The sequence below is a fragment of the Rattus norvegicus genome, chromosome 11, assembly GCF_036323735.1.
Source record: "Rattus norvegicus strain BN/NHsdMcwi chromosome 11, GRCr8, whole genome shotgun sequence".
Taxonomy (NCBI): domain Eukaryota; kingdom Metazoa; phylum Chordata; class Mammalia; order Rodentia; family Muridae; genus Rattus; species Rattus norvegicus.
The window spans coordinates 95,053,760-95,074,608 of record NC_086029.1 but is presented as its reverse complement, the minus strand read 5'-3'; the positions used below and the strand labels follow the sequence as shown (position 1 = coordinate 95,074,608).

The 20,849-nt window shown below is 39.5% G+C and overlaps 1 protein-coding gene across 1 annotated transcript in view; it reads right to left on the bottom strand.

Annotated features, from left to right (window-relative positions):
• The window catches only part of LOC134481033 (immunoglobulin lambda-1 light chain-like), a 357,250-nt gene extending 341,691 nt beyond the window's left edge, over positions 1-15,559 (bottom strand). Inside the window, exons 1-2 of the mRNA XM_063270869.1 lie at positions 15,434-15,559; positions 15,003-15,312 (exon numbers count right to left, since the gene is read on the bottom strand). Of these exons, the coding sequence (XP_063126939.1) occupies positions 15,003-15,312; positions 15,434-15,479 (356 nt within the window). The 5' untranslated portion in view covers positions 15,480-15,559. The remainder of the gene's footprint in view (positions 1-15,002; positions 15,313-15,433) is intronic.
• Between the last annotated feature and the right edge of the window lie 5,290 nt (positions 15,560-20,849).

Genomic DNA, 20,849 nt, shown 5'->3' with positions numbered 1-20,849 from the left:
TTCTACAAATCCAGCACTACAAAGGATAATAAATGGTAAAGCCCAACATAAGGAGGCAAGCTATACCCTAGAAGAAGCAAGAAACTAATCGTCTTGGCAACAAAACAAAGAGAATGAAAGCACACAAACATAACCTCACATCCAAATATGAATATAACAGGAAACAATAATCACTATTCCTTAATATCTCTCAACATCAATGGCCTCAACTCCCCAATAAAAAGACATAGATTAACAAACTGGATACGCAACGAGGACCCTGCATTCTGCTGCCTACAGGAAACACACCTCAGAGACAAAGACAGACACTACCTCAGAGTGAAAGGCTGGAAAACAACTTTCCAAGCAAATGGTCAGAAGAAGCAAGCTGGAGTAGCCATTCTAATATCAGATAAAATCAATTTTCAACTAAAAGTCATCAAAAAAGATAAGGAAGGACACTTCATATTCATCAAAGGAAAAATCCACCAAGATGAACTCTCAATCCTAAATATCTATGCCCCAAATACAAGGGCACCTACATATGTAAAAGAAACCTTACTAAAGCTCAAAACACACATTGCACCTCACACAATAATAGTTGGAGATTTCAACACCCCACTCTCATCAATGGACAGATCATGGAAACAGAAATTAAACAGAGATGTAGACAGACTAAGAGAAGTCATGAGCCAAATGGACTTAACGGATATTTATAGAACATTCTATCCTAAAGCAAAAGGATATACATTCTTCTCAGCTCCTCATGGTACTTTCTCCAAAATTGACCATATAATTGGTCAAAAAATGGGCCTCAACAGGTACAGAAAGATAGAAATAATCCCATGCGTGCTATCAGACCACCACAGCCTAAAACTGGTCTTCAATAACAATCAAGGAAGAATGCCCACATATACTTGGAAATTGAACAATGCTCTACTCAATGATAACCTGGTCAAGGAAGAAATAAAGAAAGAAATTAAAAACTTTTTAGAATTTAATGAAAATGAAGGTACAACATACTCAAACTTATGGGACACAATGAAAGCTGTGCTAAGAGGAAAACTCATAGCGCTGAGTGCCTTTAGAAAGAAACAGGAAAGAGCGTATGTCAGCAGCTTGACAGCACACCTAAAAGCTCTAGAACAAAAAGAAGCAAATACATCCAGGAGGAGTAGAAGGCAGGAAATAATCAAACTCAGAGCTGAAATCAACCAAGTAGAAACAAAAAGGACCATAGAAAGAATTAACAGAACCAAAAGTTGGTTCTTTGAGAAAATCAACAAGATAGATAAACCCTTAGCCAGACTAATGAGAGGACACAGAGAGTGCGGCCAAATTAACAAAATCAGAAATGATAAGGGAGACATAACAACAGATTCAGAGGAAATTCAAAAAATCATCAGATCTTACTATAAAAACCTATATTCAACAAAACTTGAAAATCTTCAAGAAATGGACAATTTCCTAGACAGATACCAGGTACCGAGGTTAAATCAGGAACAGATAAACCAGTTAAACAACCCCATAACTCCTAAGGAAATAGAAGCAGTCATTAAAGGTCTCCCAACCAAAAAGAGCCCAGGTCCAGACGGGTTTAGTGCAGAATTCTATCAAACCTTCATAGAAGACCTCATACCAATATTATCCAAACTATTCCACAAAATTGAAACAGATGGAGCACTACCGAATACCTTCTACGAAGCCACAATTACTCTTATACCTAAACCACACAAAGACACAATAAAGAAAGAGAACTTCATACCAATTTCCCTTATGAATATCAACGCAAAAATACTCAACAAAATTCTGGCAAACCGAATCCAAGAGCACATCAAAACAATCATCCACCATGACCAAGTAGGCTTCGTCCCAGGCATGCAGGGACGGTTTAATATACGGAAAACCATCAATGTGATCCATTATATAAACAAACTGAAAGAACAAAACCACATGATCATTTCATTAGATGCTGAGAAAGCATTTGACAAAATTCAACACCCCTTCATGATAAAAGTCCGGGAAAGAATAGGAATTCAAGGCCCATACCTAAACATAGTAAAAGCCATATACAGCAAACCAGTTGCTAACATTAAACTAAATGGAGAGAAACTTGAAGCAATCCCACGAAAATCAGGGACTAGACAAGGCTGCCCACTCTCTCCCTACTTATTCAATATAGTTCTTGAAGTTCTAGCCAGAGCAATCAGACAACAAAAGGAGGTCAAGTGGATACAGATCTGAAAAGAAGAAGTCAAAATATCACTATTTGCAGATGATATGATAGTATATTTAAGTGATCCCAAAAGTTCCACCAGAGAACTACTAAAGCTGATGAACAACTTCAGCAAAGTGGCTGGGTATAAAATTAACTCAAATAAATCAGTTACCTTCCTCTATACAAAAGAGAAAGAAGCCGAAAAAGAAATTAGGGAAACGACACCCTTCATAATAGACCCAAATAATATAAAGTATCTCGGTGTGACTTTAACAAAGCAAGTAAAAGATCTGTACAATAAGAACTTCAAGACACTGAAGAAGGAAATTGAAGAAGACCTCAGAAGATGGAAAGATCTCCCATGCTCATGGATTGGCAGGATTAATATAGTAAAAATGGCCATTTTACCAAAAGCAATCTACAGATTCAATGCAATCCCCATCAAAATACCAATCCAATTCTTCAAAGAGTTAGACAGAACAATTTGCAAATTCATCTGGAATAACAAAAAACCCAGGATAGCTAAAGCTATCCTCAACAATAAAAGGACTTCAGGGGGAATCACTATCCCTGAACTCAAGCAGTATTACAGAGCAATAGTGATAAAAACTGCATGGTATTGGTACAGAGACAGACAGATAGACCAATGGAATAGAATTGAAGACCCAGAAATGAACCCACACACATATGGTCACTTGATTTTTGACAAAGGAGCCAAAACCATCAAATGGAAAAAAGACAGCATTTTCAGCAAATGGTGCTGGTTCAGCTGGAGGTCAACATGTAGAAGAATGCAGATCGATCCATGCTTATCACCCTGTACAAAGCTTAAGTCTAAGTGGATCAAGGACCTCCACATCAAACCAGACACACTCAAACTAATAGAAGAAAAACTAGGGAAGCATCTGGAACACATGGGCACTGGAAAAAATTTCCTAAACAAAACACCAATGGCTTATGCTCTAAGATCAAGAATCGACAAATGGGATCTCATAAAACTGCAAAGCTTCTGTAAGGCAAAGGACACTGTGGTTAGGACAAAACGGCAACCAACAGATTGGGAAAAGATCTTTACCAATCCTACAACAGATAGAGGCCTTATATCCAAAATATACAAAGAACTCAAGAAGTTAGACCGCAGGGAAACAAATAACCCTAGTAAAAAATGGGGTTCAGAGCTAAAGAAAGAATTCACAGCTGAGGAATGCCGAATGGCTGAGAAACACCTAAAGAAATGTTCAACATCTTTAGTCATAAGGGAAATGCAAATCAAAACAACCCTGAGATTTCACCTCACACCAGTGAGAATGGCTAAGATCAAAAACTCAGGGGACAGCAGATGCTGGCGAGGATGTGGAGAAAGAGGAACACTCCTCCATTGTTGGTGGGATTGCATACTGGTACAACAATTCTGGAAATCAGTCTGGAGGATCCTCAGAAAATTGGACATTGAACTGCCTGAGGATCCAGCTATACCTCTCTTGGGCCTATACCCAAAAGATGGCCCAACATATAAAAAGGACACGTGCTCCACTATGTTCATTGCAGCCTTATTTATAATAGCCAGAAGCTGGAAAGAACCCAGATGCCCTTCAACAGAGGAATGGATATAGAAAATGTGGTACATCTACACAATGGAATATTACTCAGCTATCAAAAATAATGACTTTATGAAATTCGTAGGCAAATGGTTCGAACTGGAAAATATCATCCTGAGTGAGCTAACCCAATCACATAAGACACACATGGTATGCACTCATTGATAAGTGGCTATTAGCCCAAATGCTTGAATTACCCTAGATCCCTAGAACAAACGACACTCAAGACGGATGATCAAAATGTGAATGCTTCACTTCTTCTTTAAATGAGGAAAAAGAATACCCTTGGCAGGCAAGGGAGAGGCAAAGATTAAAACAGAGATTGAAGGAACACCCATTCAGAGCCTGCCCCACATGTGGCCCATACATATACAGCCACCCAATTAGACAAGATGGATGAAGCAAAGAAGTGCAGACCGACAGGAGCCGGATGTAGATCGCTCCTGAGAGACACAGCCATAATACAGCAAATACAGAGGCGAATGCCAGCAGCAAACCACTGAACTGAGAATAGAACCCCCGTTCAAGGAATCAGAGAAAGAACTGGAAGAGCTTGAAGGGGCTCGAGACCCCATATGTACAACAATGCCAAGCAACCAGAGCTTCCAGGGACTAAGCCACTACCTAAAGACTATACATGGACTGACCCTGGACTCTGACCCCATAGGTAGCAATGAATATCCTAGTAAGAGCACCAGTGGAAGGGGAAGCCCTGGGTCCTGCTAAGACTGAACCCCCAGTGAACTAGACTGGTGGGGGGAGGGCGGCAATGGGGGGAGGGTTGGGAGGGGAACACCCATAAAGAAGGGGAGGGGGGAGGGAGATGTTTGCCCGGATACCGGGAAAGGGAATAACACTCGAAATGTATATAAGAAATACTCAAGTTAATAAAAAAAAAAGTATTGATGTGGAAGGGCCCAGCGCACTCCATGCAGCACTGTCTCTGAGCAGGTGGTCCTAAGTTGTATTGGAAAGCACAATGAATAGGCCATAGGGAGCAAATTATTGAGCAGGACCTTTCCATGGCCTCAGCTTTAGTTCTAGTCTCCTGTTTCTGTCTTTATTTCCTGCTCTGACGTGTGACGGAGTGTGTTGTGACCCAAGCACAGCAAGCTGCAATAAAACATTTCCTCCCCCCCCCAAATAAAAGACATGTTTTAACTAACTACTTCCACTCTTTACATTATTGCCTCAATTTACTTTTAGTACTTTCCTTGCTCTTCCTATGAAGAACTCATTATCCATATCACAGAAATGGGAGAGACGGGAGAAAGGGAAAATATGAAAAATTATGTTTAATAATACAGAATGTGATCTGAGAGAATGGAAAGCCCTCCCATTATAATGGGTTGGCAGAATTAATATAATAACAATGGCCAGCTTGCCAAAAGTAATCTACATATTCAGTGCAACCCCAATGAAAATTCTAACTCATTTATTCATAGGGTTTGAAAGAAAAATTTGCAAATTCATTTGGAATAACAAAAACCCAGGATAGTGAAAAATATCCTCAATGATAACAGAACTTCTGGGTGAATCATCATCCTTGACCTCAATCTGTATTACAGACCAATAGTGACAAAATTGTATGGTATTGGTATAGAGACAAGCAGGTAGATCAATGAAATAGAATTGAAGATCCAGAAATGAACCCACACACCTATGGTCACTTGATCTTTGGCAATGGAGCTAAAACTATCCATTGGGAAAAAGAGACAGCATTTTCAAAAAATGGAGCTGGTTTATCTGACAGTCAGCACATAGACAAATGCAAATCTATTGTCATCTCCTTGTACAATGCTCAAATCCAAGTGGATCAAGGACTCCAAATAAAACCAGATGCATGGAACCTAATAGAAGAGAAAGTGGGTAAGAGCCATGAACATATGGGCACCAGGGAAAATTTCTGAAACAGAACACCAATGGACTATGCTCTAAGATCAACAATTGACAAATGAGACCTCATGAAATTAAAAAGCTTCTGTAAGGCAAAGGACACTGTTAATAGGACAAAACAGCAATGAACAGATTGGGAAAAATCTTTACCAACCCTACATCTGATAGAGGGCTAATATCTAATATATATATAAAGAACTTAAGAAGTTAGACTCCAGAGAGCCAAATAATCCTACTAAAAATGGGGGTACAGAGCTAAATAAAGAATACTCAACTGAGGGATATCAAATGGATGAGAAGCACCTAAAGAAATGTTCAAAATCCAAAGTCATCAGGGAAATGCAAATTAAAACAACCCTGAGATTTCACTTAGCACCAGCAGAATGGTTAAAAGTCTCAGGTGACACCAGATGCTGGTAAGGACGTGGAGTAAAAGGAACATTCTTCTATTGTCTATGGAATTGCCAAGCTAGTACAACCACTATGAAAATCATTCTGGTAGTTCTACATAAAATTGGGCATAACACTACCTGAAGACCCAGTATACCACTCCTGGGCATATACCTAAAAGATACCCCAACATATAAGAAGGACACATGCTCCACTATGTTCATAGCAGCCTTATTTATAATAAGCAGAAGCTGGAAAGAATCCAGATGTCCTTCAACAGAGAAATGGATACAGAAAATAGGGTACACTTACTCAGTGGAGTACTACTCAAGTATTAAAAACAATGACTTCATGAAATTCTTAGAGAAATCGATCAAACTAAAAAATATCCTGAGTGATGTAACCAGTCACTAAAGAACACACATGATATACACTAACTAATAAGTTAATATTATCCCAAAGATCAAAAGACCCAAGAATCAATTTATAGACCATATAAAGAAGAAGGAAGATCAAAATGTGGATGCTTCAGTCCCTCTTTAGAAGAGGGAACAAAATACTCACAGGAGGAAATACAGTGACAAAGAATGGAGACTGAAGGAAAGACAATTCAGAGACTGTACCACCTGGGGATTCATCCCTTAGACAGCCACCAATCCCAATCACTATTGCAGATGCCAAAAAGTTCTTGCTGACTGGAGCCTGATATGGATGTTTCCTGAGAAGCACTGCCACAGCCTTACTGATACAAATGAGGATGTTTGCAGCTAACCAAAGGACTGAGCATGGGGACACCTATGGAAAAGTTAGAGAAAGGACTGAAGGAGCTGAAAGGATTTGCATCCTCATAGAAAGAACAACAGGATCAACTTCTGAGACCCTTCAGAGCTCCCAGGGACTAAACCACCAACCAAAGAGAGCACATGGAGGGACCCATAGCTCTAGCTGCATATATAGCAGAGGTTGGCCTTGTTTGGCATCAATAGGAGGAAAAGCCCTTGGTCCTGTTAAGACTCTTTTCTCCCAGTGTAGGGGAATGCCAGGGTCGTGAGGTGAGAGTGGGTGGGTGGGAGATGGAGCATACTCATAGAAACGGAAGAGGGAGCATGGGAGATGGAGAAGTGAGAAATGGGATAACATTTGCTATGCAAATACAAAAACTACCCAATAACAAATGCAAAAATTAATACAAAGAATGGAAAATTTCATGAAACTGAAAAGTTGTGAAGAAGTGATCTATTACAGCCAGTTATTTTCAGTCTATTAATAAAATAATATGAGGATAAGTAAAATTTTATGCCATTTTGTTTTTGAAATATGTTTCTGATTACATTGTTATCCATTTAGTGCAAAGCATGTTGCCCCTTGTGTTTTATCACTATTTGACTTTCTGATGTGAACTTAGATCTTCTGTATAATACTTTGGATAGGATTCTTTTTTTTTTTTTTGTTACAAATTTCTTTTTTTTTTTTATTAACTTGAGTATTTCTTATATACATTTCGAGTGTTATTCCCTTTCCCGGTTTCCGGGCAAACATCCCCCTCCCCCCTCCCCTTCCTTATGGGTGTTCCCCTCCCAACCCTCCCACCATTGCCGCCCTCCCCCCATAGACTAGTTCACTGGGGGTTCAGTCTTAGCAGGACCCAGGGCTTCCCCTTCCACTGGTGCTCTTACTAGTATATTCATTGCTACCTATGGGGTCAGAGTCCAGGGTCAGTCCATGTATAGTCTTTAGGTAGTGGCTTAGTCCCTGGAAGCTCTGGTTGCTTGGCATTGTTGTACTTTTGGGGTCTCGAGCCCCTTCAAGCTCTTCCAGTTCTTTCTCTGATTCCTTCAATAGGGGACCTATTCTCAGTTCAGTGGTTTGCTGCTGGCATTCGCCTCTGTATTTGCTGTATTCTGGCTGTGTCTCTCAGGAGCGATCTACATCCGGCTTCTGTCGGTCTGCACTTCTTTGCTTCATCCATCTAGTCCAATTGGGTGGCTGTATATGTATGGGCCAAATGTGGGACAGGCTCTGAATGGGTGTTCCTTCAGTCTCTGTTTTAATCTTTGCCTCTCCCTTCCCTGCCAAGGGTATTCTTTTTCCTCATTTAAAGAAGGAGTGAAGCATTCACATTTTGATCATCCGTCTTGAGTTTCGTTTGTTCTAGGGATCTAGGGTAATTCAAGCATTTGGGCTAATAGCCACTTATCAATGAGTGCATACCATGTATGTCTTTCTGTGATTGGGTTAGTTCACTCAGGATGATATTTTCCAGTTCCAACCATTTGCCTACGAATTTCATAAACTCGTTGTTTTTGATAGCTGAGTAATATTCCATTGTGTAGATGTACCACATTTTCTGTATCCATTCCTCTGTTGAAGGGCATCTGGGTTCTTTCCATTTTCTGGCTATTATAAATAAGGCTGCGATGAAGATAGTGGAGCACGTGTCTCTTTTATATGTTGAGGCATCTTTTGGGTATATGCCCAAGAGAGGTATAGCTGGATCCTCAGGCAGTTCAATGTCCAATTTTCTGAGGAACCTCCAGACTGATTTCCAGAATGGTTTTACCAGTCTGCAATCCCACCAACAATGGAGGAGTGTTCCTCTTTCTCCACATCCTCGCCAGCATCTGCTGTCACCTGAGTTTTTGATCTTAGCCAATCGCACTGGTGTGAGGTGAAATCTCAGGGTTGTTTTGATTTGCATTTCCCTTATGACTAAAGATGTTGAACATTTCTTTAGGTGTTTCTCAGCCATTCGGCATTCCTCAGCTGTGAATTCTTTGTTTAGCTCTGAACCCCATTTTTTAATAGGGTTATTTGTTTCCCTGCGGTCTAACTTCTTGAGTTCTTTGTATATTTTGGATATAAGGCCTCTATCTGTTGTAGGGTTGGTAAAGATCTTTTCCCAATCTGTTGGTTGCCGTTTTGTCCTAACCACAGTGTCCTTTGCCTTACAGAAGCTTTGCAGTTTTATGAGATCCCATTTGTCAATTCTTGATCTTAGAGCATAAGCCATTGGTGTTTTGTTCAGGAAATTTTTTCCAGTGCCCATGTGTTCCAGATGCTTCCCTAGTTTTTCTTCTATTAGTTTGAGTGTGTCTGGTTTGATGTGGAGGTCCTTGATCCACTTGGACTTAAGCTTTGTACAGGGTGATAAGCATGGATCGATCTGCATTCTTCTACATGTTGCCCTCCAGTTGAACCAGCACCATTTGCTGAAAATGCTATCTTTTTTCCATTGGATGGTTTTGGCTCCTTTGTCAAAAATCAAGTGACCATATGTGTGTGGGTTCATTTCTGGGTCTTCAATTCTATTCCATTGGTCTATCTGTCTGTCTCTGTACCAATACCATGCAGTTTTTATCACTATTGCTCTGTAATACTGCTTGAGTTCAGGGATAGTGATTCCCCCTGAAGTCCTTTTATTGTTGAGGATAGCTTTAGCTATCCTGGGTTTTTTGTTATTCCAGATGAATTTGCAAATTGTTCTGTCTAACTCTTTGAAGAATTGGATTGGTATTTTGATGGGGATTGCATTGAATCTGTAGATTGCTTTTGGTAAAATGGCCATTTTTACTATATTAATCCTGCCAATCCATGAGCATGGGAGATCTTTCCATCTTCTGAGGTCTTCTTCAATTTCTTTCTTCAGTGTCTTGAAGTTCTTATTGTACAGATCTTTTACTTGCTTGGTTAAAGTCACACCGAGGTACTTTATATTATTTGGGTCTATTATGAAGGGTGTCGTTTCCCTAATTTCTTTCTCGGCTTGTTTCTCTTTTGTATAGAGGAAGGCAACTGATTTATTTGAGTTAATTTTATACCCAGCCACTTTGCTGAAGTTGTTTATCAGCTTTAGTAGTTCTCTGGTGGAACTTTTGGGATCACTTAAATATACTATCATATCATCTGCAAATAGTGATATTTTGACCTCTTCTTTTCCGATCTGTATCCCTTTGATCTCCTTTTGTTGTCTGATTGCTCTGGCTAGAACTTCAAGAACTATATTGAATAAGTAGGGAGAGAGTGGGCAGCCTTGTCTAGTCCCTGATTTTAGTGGGATTGCTTCAAGTTTCTCTCCATTTAGTTTAATGTTAGCAACTGGTTTGCTGTATATGGCTTTTACTATGTTTAGGTATGGGCCTTGAATTCCTATTCTTTCCAGGACTTTTATCATGAAGGGGTGTTGAATTTTGTCAAATGCTTTCTCAGCATCTAATGAAATGATCATGTGGTTCTGTTCTTTCAGTTTGTTTATATAATGGATCACGTTGATGGTTTTCCGTATATTAAACCATCCCTGCATGCCTGGGATGAAGCCTACTTGATCATGGTGGATGATTGTTTTGATGTGCTCTTGAATTCGGTTTGCCAGAATTTTATTGAGTATTTTTGCGTCGATATTCATAAGGGAAATTGGTATGAAGTTCTCTTTCTTTGTTGTGTCTTTGTGTGGTTTAGGTATAAGAGTAATTGTAGCTTCGTAGAAGGAATTTGGTAGGGCTCCATCTGTTTCAATTTTGTGGAATAGTTTGGATAATATTGGTATGAGGTCTTCTATGAAGGTTTGATAGAATTCTGCACTAAACCCATCTGGACCTGGGCTCTTTTTGGTTGGGAGACCTTTAATGACTGCTTCTATTTCCTTAGGAGTTATGGGGTTGTTTAACTGGTTTATCTGTTCCTGATTTAACTTTGATACCTGGTATCTGTCTAGGAAATTGTCCATTTCCTGAAGATTTTCAAATTTTGTTGAATATAGGTTTTTATAGTAAGATCTGATGATTTTTTGAATTTCCTCTGAATCTGTGGTTATGTCTCCCTTTTCATTTCTGATTTTGTTAATTTGGACGCACTCTCTGTGTCCTCTCGTTAGTCTGGCTAAGGGTTTATCTATCTTGTTGATTTTCTCAAAGAACCAACTTTTGGTCCTGTTGATTCTTTCTATGGTCCTTTTTGTTTCTACTTGGTTGATTTCAGCTCTGAGTTTGATTATTTCCTGCCTTCTACTCCTCCTGGGTGTATTTGCTTCTTTTTGTTCTAGAGCTTTTAGGTGTGCTGTCAAGGTGCTGACATATGCTCTTTCCTGTTTCTTTCTGCAGGCACTCAACGCTATGAGTTTTCCTCTTAGCACAGCTTTCATTGTGTCCCATAAGTTTGAGTATGTTGTATCTTCATTTTCATTAAATTCTAAAAAGTTTTTAATTTCTTTCTTTATTTCTTCCTTGACCAGGTTATCATTGAGTAGAGCATTGTTCAATTTCCACGTATATGTGGGCATTCTTCCCTTATTGTTATTGAAGACCAGTTTTAGGCCGTGGTGGTCCGATAGCACGCATGGGATTATTTCTATCTTTTTGTACCTGTTGAGGCCCGTTTTTTGACCAATTATATGGTCAATTTTGGAGAAAGTACCATGAGGAGCTGAGAAGAAGTTATATCCTTTTGCTTTAGGATAGAATGTTCTATAAATATCCGTTAAGTCCATTTGGCTCATGACTTCTCTTAGTCTGTCGACATCACTGTTTAATTTCTGTTTCCATGATCTGTCCATTGATGAGAGTGGGGTGTTAAAATCTCCCACTATTATTGTGTGAGGTGCAATGTGTGTTTTGAGCTTTAGTAAGGTTTCTTTTACGTATGTAGGTGCCCTTGTATTTGGGGCATAGATATTTAGGATTGAGAGTTCATCTTGGTTGATTTTTCCTTTGATGAATATGAAGTGTCCTTCCTTATCTTTTTTGATGACTTTTAGTTGGAAATTGATTTTATTTGATATTAGAATGGCTACTCCATGCTTCTTCTGACCATTTGCTTGGAAAGTTGTTTTCCAGCCTTTCACTCTGAGGTAGTGTCTGTCTTTGTCTCTGAGGTGTGTTTCCTGTAGGCAGCAGAATGCAGGGTCCTCGTTGCGTATCCAGTTTGTTAATCTATGTCTTTTTATTGGGGAGTTGAGGCCATTGATATTGAGAGATATTAAGGAATAGTGATTATTGTTTCCCTTTATATTCATATTTGGATGTGAGGTTATGTTTGTGTGCTTTCATTCTCTTTGTTTTGTTGCCAAGACGATTAGTTTCTTGCTTCTTCTAGGGTATAGCTTGCCTCCTTATGTTGGGCTTTACCATTTATTATCCTTTGTAGTGCTGGATTTGTAGAAAGATATTGTGTAAATTTGGTTTTGTCATGGAATATCTTGGTTTCTCCATCAATGTTAATTGAGAGTTTTGCTGGATACAGTAACCTGGGCTGGCATTTTTGTTCTCTTAGGGTCTGTATGACATCAGTCCAGGATCTTCTGGCCTTCATAGTTTCTGGCGAGAAGTCTGGTGTGATTCTGATAGGTCTCCCTTTATATGTTACTTGACCTTTTTCCCTTACTGCTTTTAATATTCTTTCTTTATTTTGTGCGTTTGGTGTTTTGACTATTATGTGACGGGAGGTGTTTCTTTTCTGGTCCAATCTATTTGGAGTTCTGTAGGCTTCTTGTATGCCTATGGGTATCTCTTTTTTTAGGTTAGGGAAGTTTTCTTCTATGATTTTGTTGAAGATATTTACTGGTCCTTTGAGCTGGGAGTCTTCACTCTCTTCTATACCTATTATCCTTAGGTTTGATCTTCTCATTGAGTCCTGGATTTCCTGTATGTTTTGGACCAGTAGCTTTTTCCGCTTTACATTATCTTTGACAGTTGAGTCAATGATTTCTATGGAATCTTCTGCTCCTGAGATTCTCTCTTCCATCTCTTGTATTCTGTTGGTGAAGCTCGTATCTACAGCTCCTTGTCTCTTCTTTTGGTTTTCTATATCCAGGGTTGTTTCCATGTGCTCTTTCTTGATTGCTTCTATTTCCATTTTAATTCCTTCATCTGTTTGATTGTGTTGTCCTGGAATTCTTTCAGGGATTTTTGCCATTCCTCTCTGTAGGCTTCTACTTGTTTATTAATGATTTCCTGTGTTTCCCTAAGTGTGTTCATGTCTTTCTTGAAGTCCTCCAGCATCATGATCAAATATGATTTTGAAACTAGATCTTGCTTTTCTGATGTGTTTGGATATTCCATGTTTGTTTTGGTGGGAGAATTGGGCTCCGATGATGGCATGTAGTCTTGGTTTCTGTTGCTTGGGTTCCTGCGCTTGCCTCTCGCCATCAGATTATCTCTAGTGTTACTTTGTTCTGCTATTTCTGACAGTGGCTAGACTGACCTATAAGCCTGTGTGTCAGGAGTGCTGTAGACCTCTTTTCCTCTCTTTCAGTCAGTTATGGGGACAGTGTGTTCTGCTTTCGGGCGTGTAGTTTTTCCTCTCTACAGGTCTTCAGCTGTTCCTGTGGGCCTGTGTCTTGAGTTCACCAGGCAGCTTTCTTGCAGCAGAAAATTTGGTCTTACCTATGGTCCCGAGGCTCAGGTTCGCTCGTGGGGTGCTGCCTAGGGGCTCTCTGTAGTGGCAGCAACCAGGAAGACCTGTGCCGCCCCTTCCGGGAGCTTCAGTGCACCAGGGTTCCAGATGGTCTTTGGCTTTTTCCTCTGGCGTCCGAGATGTGTGTGCAGGGAGCAGTCTCTTCTGGTTTCCCAGGCTTGTCTGCCTTTCTGAAGGTTTAGCTCTCCCTCCCACGGGATTTGGGTGCAGAGAACTGTTTATCCGGTCTGTTTCTTTCAGGATCCGGCGGTGTCTCAGGCGCAGAAGTCCTGCCGCTCCTGGGCCCTCCCCCACGGGAGCCCAGAGGCCTTATACAGTTTCCTCTTGGGCCAGGGATGTGGGCAGGGGTGAGCAGTGTTGGTGGTCTCTTCCGCTCTGCAGCCTCAGGAGTGCCCACCTGACCAGGCGTTTGGGTCTCTCTCTCACCGGGTCTGGGAGCAGAGAGCTGCTGCAGGCCGGGATCCGCGGGTGTGGGACTTCCGGTAAACACAGACCGTGCCGGGTCCTAGAGAAATTCTGCTTCCGTGTGTCCCAAGCTCACCAGGCAGCTTTCTTGCAGCAGAAAATTTGGTCTTACCTGTGGTCCCGAGGCTCAGGTTCGCTCGTGGGGTGCTGCCCAGGGGCTCTCTGCAGCGGCAGCAACCAGGAAGACCAGGATTCTTAATAATACAATACTCGTTGCTTTCTTTGCCTCTCTGAGCATTCTTTGTTAACTTTCATTATGCTAGTACCATGCTCTTCAGAGTTTTAAAGATGAGAGAGTAGTTCTGAGACAGAAGAGCTCATATTCCTAGTGTATGTATATTTTAATATTTACATGCATGATAGGTCCCTCTTTACATTTCATTATAGACCACAGTTGATTCTTCTATAAGGCTGGGTAACCCAGACTTTGTTCTCACTAGAATATGACCCTCTTACTAAGATATTCACTTGAGTTTAATGCTATTCTTTCGCTTAGTGGTTGTGGACAGAAATTCAGGGAGATAAAACCGTATCCTTATATCTTAGTGGCTTAAGTAAGAGTCACATCCAGGGGCTTCTTAATAGCTTCAAAAAATTTGTTGAGACAGCGGCTTCACCCGAGTGTGTCATTTCCCATATTACTAATACCTTCAGCAATGTAGAGAGTTAGAGATATGATGAATAGGAAACATAAAACTATAAGGGTGATTCAAGTTCAGAGATGATGCTAAACACTTCACATGTGTAAAGAAGTCTCAGACACAAAATGTGAGTAGTATTGCCCACCACAATTTACGTTTTCAACCCTATCTGTTCACGGGATTGAACCAGAGTGTGTTCAGTGACAAAAGAGGTCAGACATCCACATGTGGGAAAGGAAACTGGAATCTTGTAGTGAGTGTAGAAGAAATTGTGACTTGGCAATACCAATAGCAACATTTTTAAGAGAGATGTGAAATAGTAATAGTCCTTTTCACAAATAATTTCACAGCTGCTGCTCTGGGGGGGTTTTTGTCTCACTTCCTCCATGATGTGCATCACTGTGATTAATATCAATATTACTATCGTAAGACTGACAGAAGTAGTCGGCCTCATCATCCATCTGCAGATTAGTGATGGTCAGTGAGGCTGAGTTAGAGGAGCTGTCGATGGAGCCCGAGAACCGATCAGACACTTCAGATGGTCTTTGATCATCAGCATAGATCACATTGATGGGGGGTCTTCCCAAGTGTTGCTGGTACCAGCTCACATAGCTATCTCCAATGTCACCACTGCTGCGCTCACAGGGAATGGTGATAGTGCTTCTTAAAGATCCTGACACGGACTTTGGTTGAGTCAGCGTGAACTGGCCATATGATCCTGTAAGAAGAAAATAATAATAGTCAGTAAAACAAGGCAACCCCGTTCACAGGGAAGACTATGAACGAACATCCCTGCGACGAACACAGTTACTTTCCGTGGATTCCGTAAACATACTCACCTGTGATGTGATGAAAGAAGACAAGGAGCAGTGGAGTCCAAGTCATGGTGAAATCGTCTGGATTCAGCTTCCTGAGTTCAATGGACAAGTGATAACTAGGCTCCCATTCTTACCCTTATATGTCTCTGGATTTCAACTGCAGGTTGACTTCATGCAAATACCCTCTTCCTGGGGATGTTCAAGCTGCTCCTTTATTTCAGACTGGGTTTGATTGAGAAATGGAGAAACTGCACATGAGGAGGACGTAGCTCCACCAAGTGGCCAGACAGAAAATTCTGAACATGGATGGGAAACTACAGAGAAGCTGGGGAGTACTGGGTAGCTTCTTGGCCATATTGTAACCATTTCCTGTTATCTAGGATGCGACTGCTAGGTCCCTATACCAATAATGAAACCATTTGCAAAGTTTCATATCCCCTATCTTGCCTCGGATTGAAACATAAATTGCCCTTTAATATAGTTCTGAAAATTTTTCAACAAACACAGTGGGTAACCCAGTTCACTTTTACATAGAAAATCAATACCTGGTTGAGGGACATACTCTTATTTTTTAGAAGTCCAATAACTTTATTGTGGTCATATTTAGGTAAGAATTTGTTAGAGGACTGGAGTTCAATGGGTCTCAGCATTTAAGAGTTCTTTCTGTTCCTGCAGAGGACATGAGTTTGGTTCCTAACACCCATGTCAGACAGCTCAGAACTTGCTATAATTATAGCTCTAGGGGATCATATGTCCTATTCTAGCCCCTCAAAACCCAGGCTCTTTTCCTCTTTTGCTTACACACACACACACACACACACACACACACACACACACACAAATAACTTTTTAAAAAAATTCTTTAAAAGAATCAAGTTTAAAAAGTAGCTTCAATATACCTGCCATAAAAAAATGGAAAATGTATCTGTGGCTAATGAGAAATTTGGGAGAAAAAGAAAATTCTTCTTGTAACTGGTAAAAATTAATCTGAAAGGTTGGCCTACAATACTGTATAAGGAAAATAATATGTTAGTACTTCGTAATTGTGATTTTGGTACTGTTATAAATCATAAGGCAAATAGATATGTGATATGATAGACATCTGATACAGAATCCCTGTGGGGTTTACAGACTATAAGTTGAGAGACACTACTATTTTAATTAATAATCAGTATAAGGATAAATATGCCACAGGTTATGTTGCCATATGTTAAAATGCATGTGACAGAATCAACTTGAATTTCTGGGCAGCACAGAAACATCTGGTTATCTAATCACTGAGCAGTAAACAAGAGTTTTCTTCTTTGTTGCCATTCCTTTTTCATGGGTATGATAGTTGTCTAGGGAATTGCTTAGTGCATTTGCCCTTACAAAGTACTAACAAAATAACTTTATAACATGGGGGTCAAAAAATATAAGGAACTCTGTTAAACAGTTATAGAATTATGAAGGATGAGAGAGAACTACTGACTTAACAGTTGGCATAGATAATTTTATCATTGAATATTATAATGACAGATAACAGAAAATCTTCAGGATGGTCATATGTAAAATGAATGCACTTTTGATCAAAATAAAATGGTAAAACAAAATATCTGTCATTCACATTCTTGCAGGAAAACCAAAAAGAACAAAAGCATGCATGAATGTTTAAATCTGAAAGTAAACATTCATTCAAGGCCACCATCATCACTGTGAAATGCTATCCGTTTATGTATCTTATCGACAAAAAATGATAGTCTATTGTGAAAACAGCAAAGATTTTAATGGTAGAAACAAAAGAAAATGACACAAGTATATTTTATATTGAAAGCATTTTCTCATATAATATATTGTACTTACATTTATTTCTCCTTTCCTGTCTTCCATTAGACAACAAATAGGCATCTGAAAAATAATAATTAAATAAAATATAATTAGATAAAACAATATAAAATAAAATAGGAAAAACAAGCAAGTGAGAAGAATGCTTGAAGAAAAAGCACAAGAAATGCATATACATGCAGAGACTCAAGCAACCCAGTAATCCAATAAAAATATAAAACCGGATTAACATGAGACTGAGACAAAGAACCTCTAAAGATGTTATTAAGTTCATTTTGTGTTGCTGATCTAACGCTGGGCATGTAGCATTTTCTTAACTATGATTTATATAACAGGTTTGCTTCTAGGTCAACAAATATTTTATTAGCAAGGTGTGGTATGTTGGAGACAGTTTCTGGGTTATTTGTGGGGTGATGTTCAATTCCTCTTTAAGCTGCAGGACCTCTTCAGCTACAAGTTGCTACTGTCTCTTCAAGGTCATTTATACATCAATCCTGTTGTTTCTAGAAAGCCTTGATTCCTTGATGTCCTCCAACCCCTCATCTCTTACACTCCTTTCCCCTCCTATTTTGCCAAAGGATTAGCTTTTTTACCGTGATGATGAGGATAGGTCCTAATATTACAAGGCCTCTTACTTTCTGTGTATTTCCTGAATCCAAGTCTCTGTATTTGTTTCCATTTCTTTTTTCTTAAATAGGATACTTTTCTCATGAAGGAAGAAGAAGGATGGATATATGAGTATAGACACATATCATCAGGAGGTTTTTTTGTTGATGTGTTCCTTTAGCAGAACACCCGCATTTGGTTTTTCTCTATATCAGGTTCTAGGCAGCAAAGTAGCACTGGGCATATTATTGTATTTTATCACAGAAGTACTTACCATAGTAAGTGAGTCTTAATTAAACCAGATACCCTTTGATTATACACATAGCCTTCATTACAGTATTGCACAAACATATCTTAAAGGAAGGTCAACATTGAAGATTAAAATGTTTGTAGTTAGGGTGTTGTTTACCTCTATCCTTTCATATTGTGTAAAACTCTTCCAATACCAGGACTACTAGCTTATTAGGTGAAGGCTCTTAGCAAGCACCAGCTCTGCCTGTCATTGCCAAATGGATTACACAGGGGCTGTCCAGCAATATGGCCTTACCGTCAAGTTTTTAGGAGCAAACAATAATAGCTTTGGCAATAGCTTGGGTTGTTCAGTGTTTCCTATGGGTTCTGCTTAATCAAGAACTGGATTAAATGTAACTCAAAGTACTGGAATCTTCAGTTAGAGAAAATGGATATCCATGGGGGTTCTGTTACCTCACTTATGGCAATTTCATTTTGATCACCTCCATATATGTAAAAGTTTTAGGGAATTTTTTGTATGTGGTTTCCTTACAACACCTCAAATCACCTTTGATTTAGCTACCCTTACACATATGCCCTTGTTCTATCTCTCTTTTCCGTTCTTGCTTAAAATTTCTATACCAATTGCCAAACCCTTTAATCCATCTATAACTATCCATTTTGATTTGTCTTTTTAGGGAGAGCTTTTCTTCTCTACAAGTCCATTACTGTGGGACAAGTAAGCCATGCTATGGCAGAATGGGCCTGGATTAAGAGTGTGGTCATGATGTATGAAACCCCCCCAAAAAAATCTCATCTTGATACCAGAAAGACTAAGGGTTGATCCTCTCTTCTGTATTTGCATGTTACAGTAAATGTAACCTTTTGATTCTGATTTCCACCACAGCTATAGCCTGGTGGTCAAATTATAGTTTTATGTACCTGGGATTTATCTCCTTGAAAATGAAGCATTTGCAGCAACTCAGACCCAGACAATAATGTACATTCACCCCAAAACTTCTACCCACTCCACAAGGTATATAAAGTCCTAATTTCCTCTGAATAAGGAGGCTACAACACTGAAGCTTGCCTTAAAGAAGGCTATTTCTGATCTGACACTTAAGCCAACTGAGTTTCTGCAAACCTGCTTCACCCACAAGCACAACCTCTGTTCTTTTCATTCTGGCCCAGTATGTAACAGTGTCTGAATGCCTGGAAGGTAGATGAAGAACCTGTCCTGTACTTACTCTGTACCTGAATTCTCTGGTTTTATGGATTGTAGCTTGCATACTAATTATTTAATATCTAACCCTGGTTTGTAACTCAATACATCACGTATTCACCTTTCTTAGTCTGATTTACCTCCCCTAGCCTACTTTTCTTCCTACCTCCATCCATTTACTGAGAATTTCCACATTTCAATTTATTTTTTGTAAAGCAATATTTTTATTTTACATTGTTTAGTTTTACATTTAAAATTCAAGCACTCTAAGGTGAACAGTGATATTTTTTAATGCTTACTGATAGGAAAGAGGTATGTTATTTTACACAAAGTGACTTTCAGTGGTAAATTGCCTTCAATAACATCAATAACTACAGTAATAGCTAACAGTATGTAATAATATGTGTAGAGGTATATGTGTTGGTGAATATGGCCATGTATACACACATTGTGACCAGAAAATGACACTGAGTGCCCTTGTCTGTTGCTCTCCACCATATTCCCTTGAGACAGGGTCCTTTACTGTACCTGGAACTCATTGTGTTTTGGTTAGACTGGCAGTGCATAAATACCGATGATCTTCCTGACTCTGTGGCCCTCACCCCTTCCAGCACATTTGGTACAGACATCTTAAGTCACACTCATTTTTTTAAATGTGATTGCTAGCATTTCTAAATCAGGTTCTCAGGCTTTCACAGCAAGAGCAAACTCCCTGCCTGTAAAATTCTACTACATATCAGGCTTTCTTCATCCAATTATTTGTTCTTAGACATCTAGGAGGATGGAATTACTTGGATATTTATGACCAGTGATGCATTAAATATGGATATGCAAGAATATCTGTGATATGCTGATTAGAGGGATATATATGCAAGAGTAATATAGATGGGTATCATAGAATCTACTTTCATATTTCAGATAAACTGGTTTACATAGCAGTTGGACTAACGTACAATCCCATTAGCATGTAAAAATTTTGCTCCACCTTAATTCTCACTAGCTTTTGTTGCTGTCTCTTCAAAATACATTAATTTTCAATGTGTGTATGTCCACTAAGTGTATATGCAAGTGTTTACTGAGGCCCAAGAGGGCCTCTGATCCAAAGAATTACAAATAGTGAGAGCTGCCTACTGTGGGTCCTAAGAATGAAACCTAGGTTATCAGCGAGAGCAATCAAGGCTTTAACATCTGAGCCACCTTGTAGCCTCTTGTTTTTGTTTCTATTTTTTTTCCTTTTTTTTCATCTTTATTAACTTGGGTATTTCTTATTTACATTTTGATTGTTATTCCTTTCCCGGTTTCCAGGCCAACATCTCCCTCCCCTTCTCTATGGGTGTCCCCCCCACCCTCCCCCCATTACTGCCCTCCCCCCAACAATCATGCTCACTGGGGGTTCAGTCTTGGCAGGACCAAGGGCTTCCCCTTCCACTGGTGCTCTTACTAGGCTATTCATTGCTACCTATGATGTTGGAGCCCAGGGTCAGTCCATGTATAGTCTTTGAGAAGTGGCTTAGTCCCTGGAAGCTCTGGTTGGTTGGCATTGTTGTTCATATG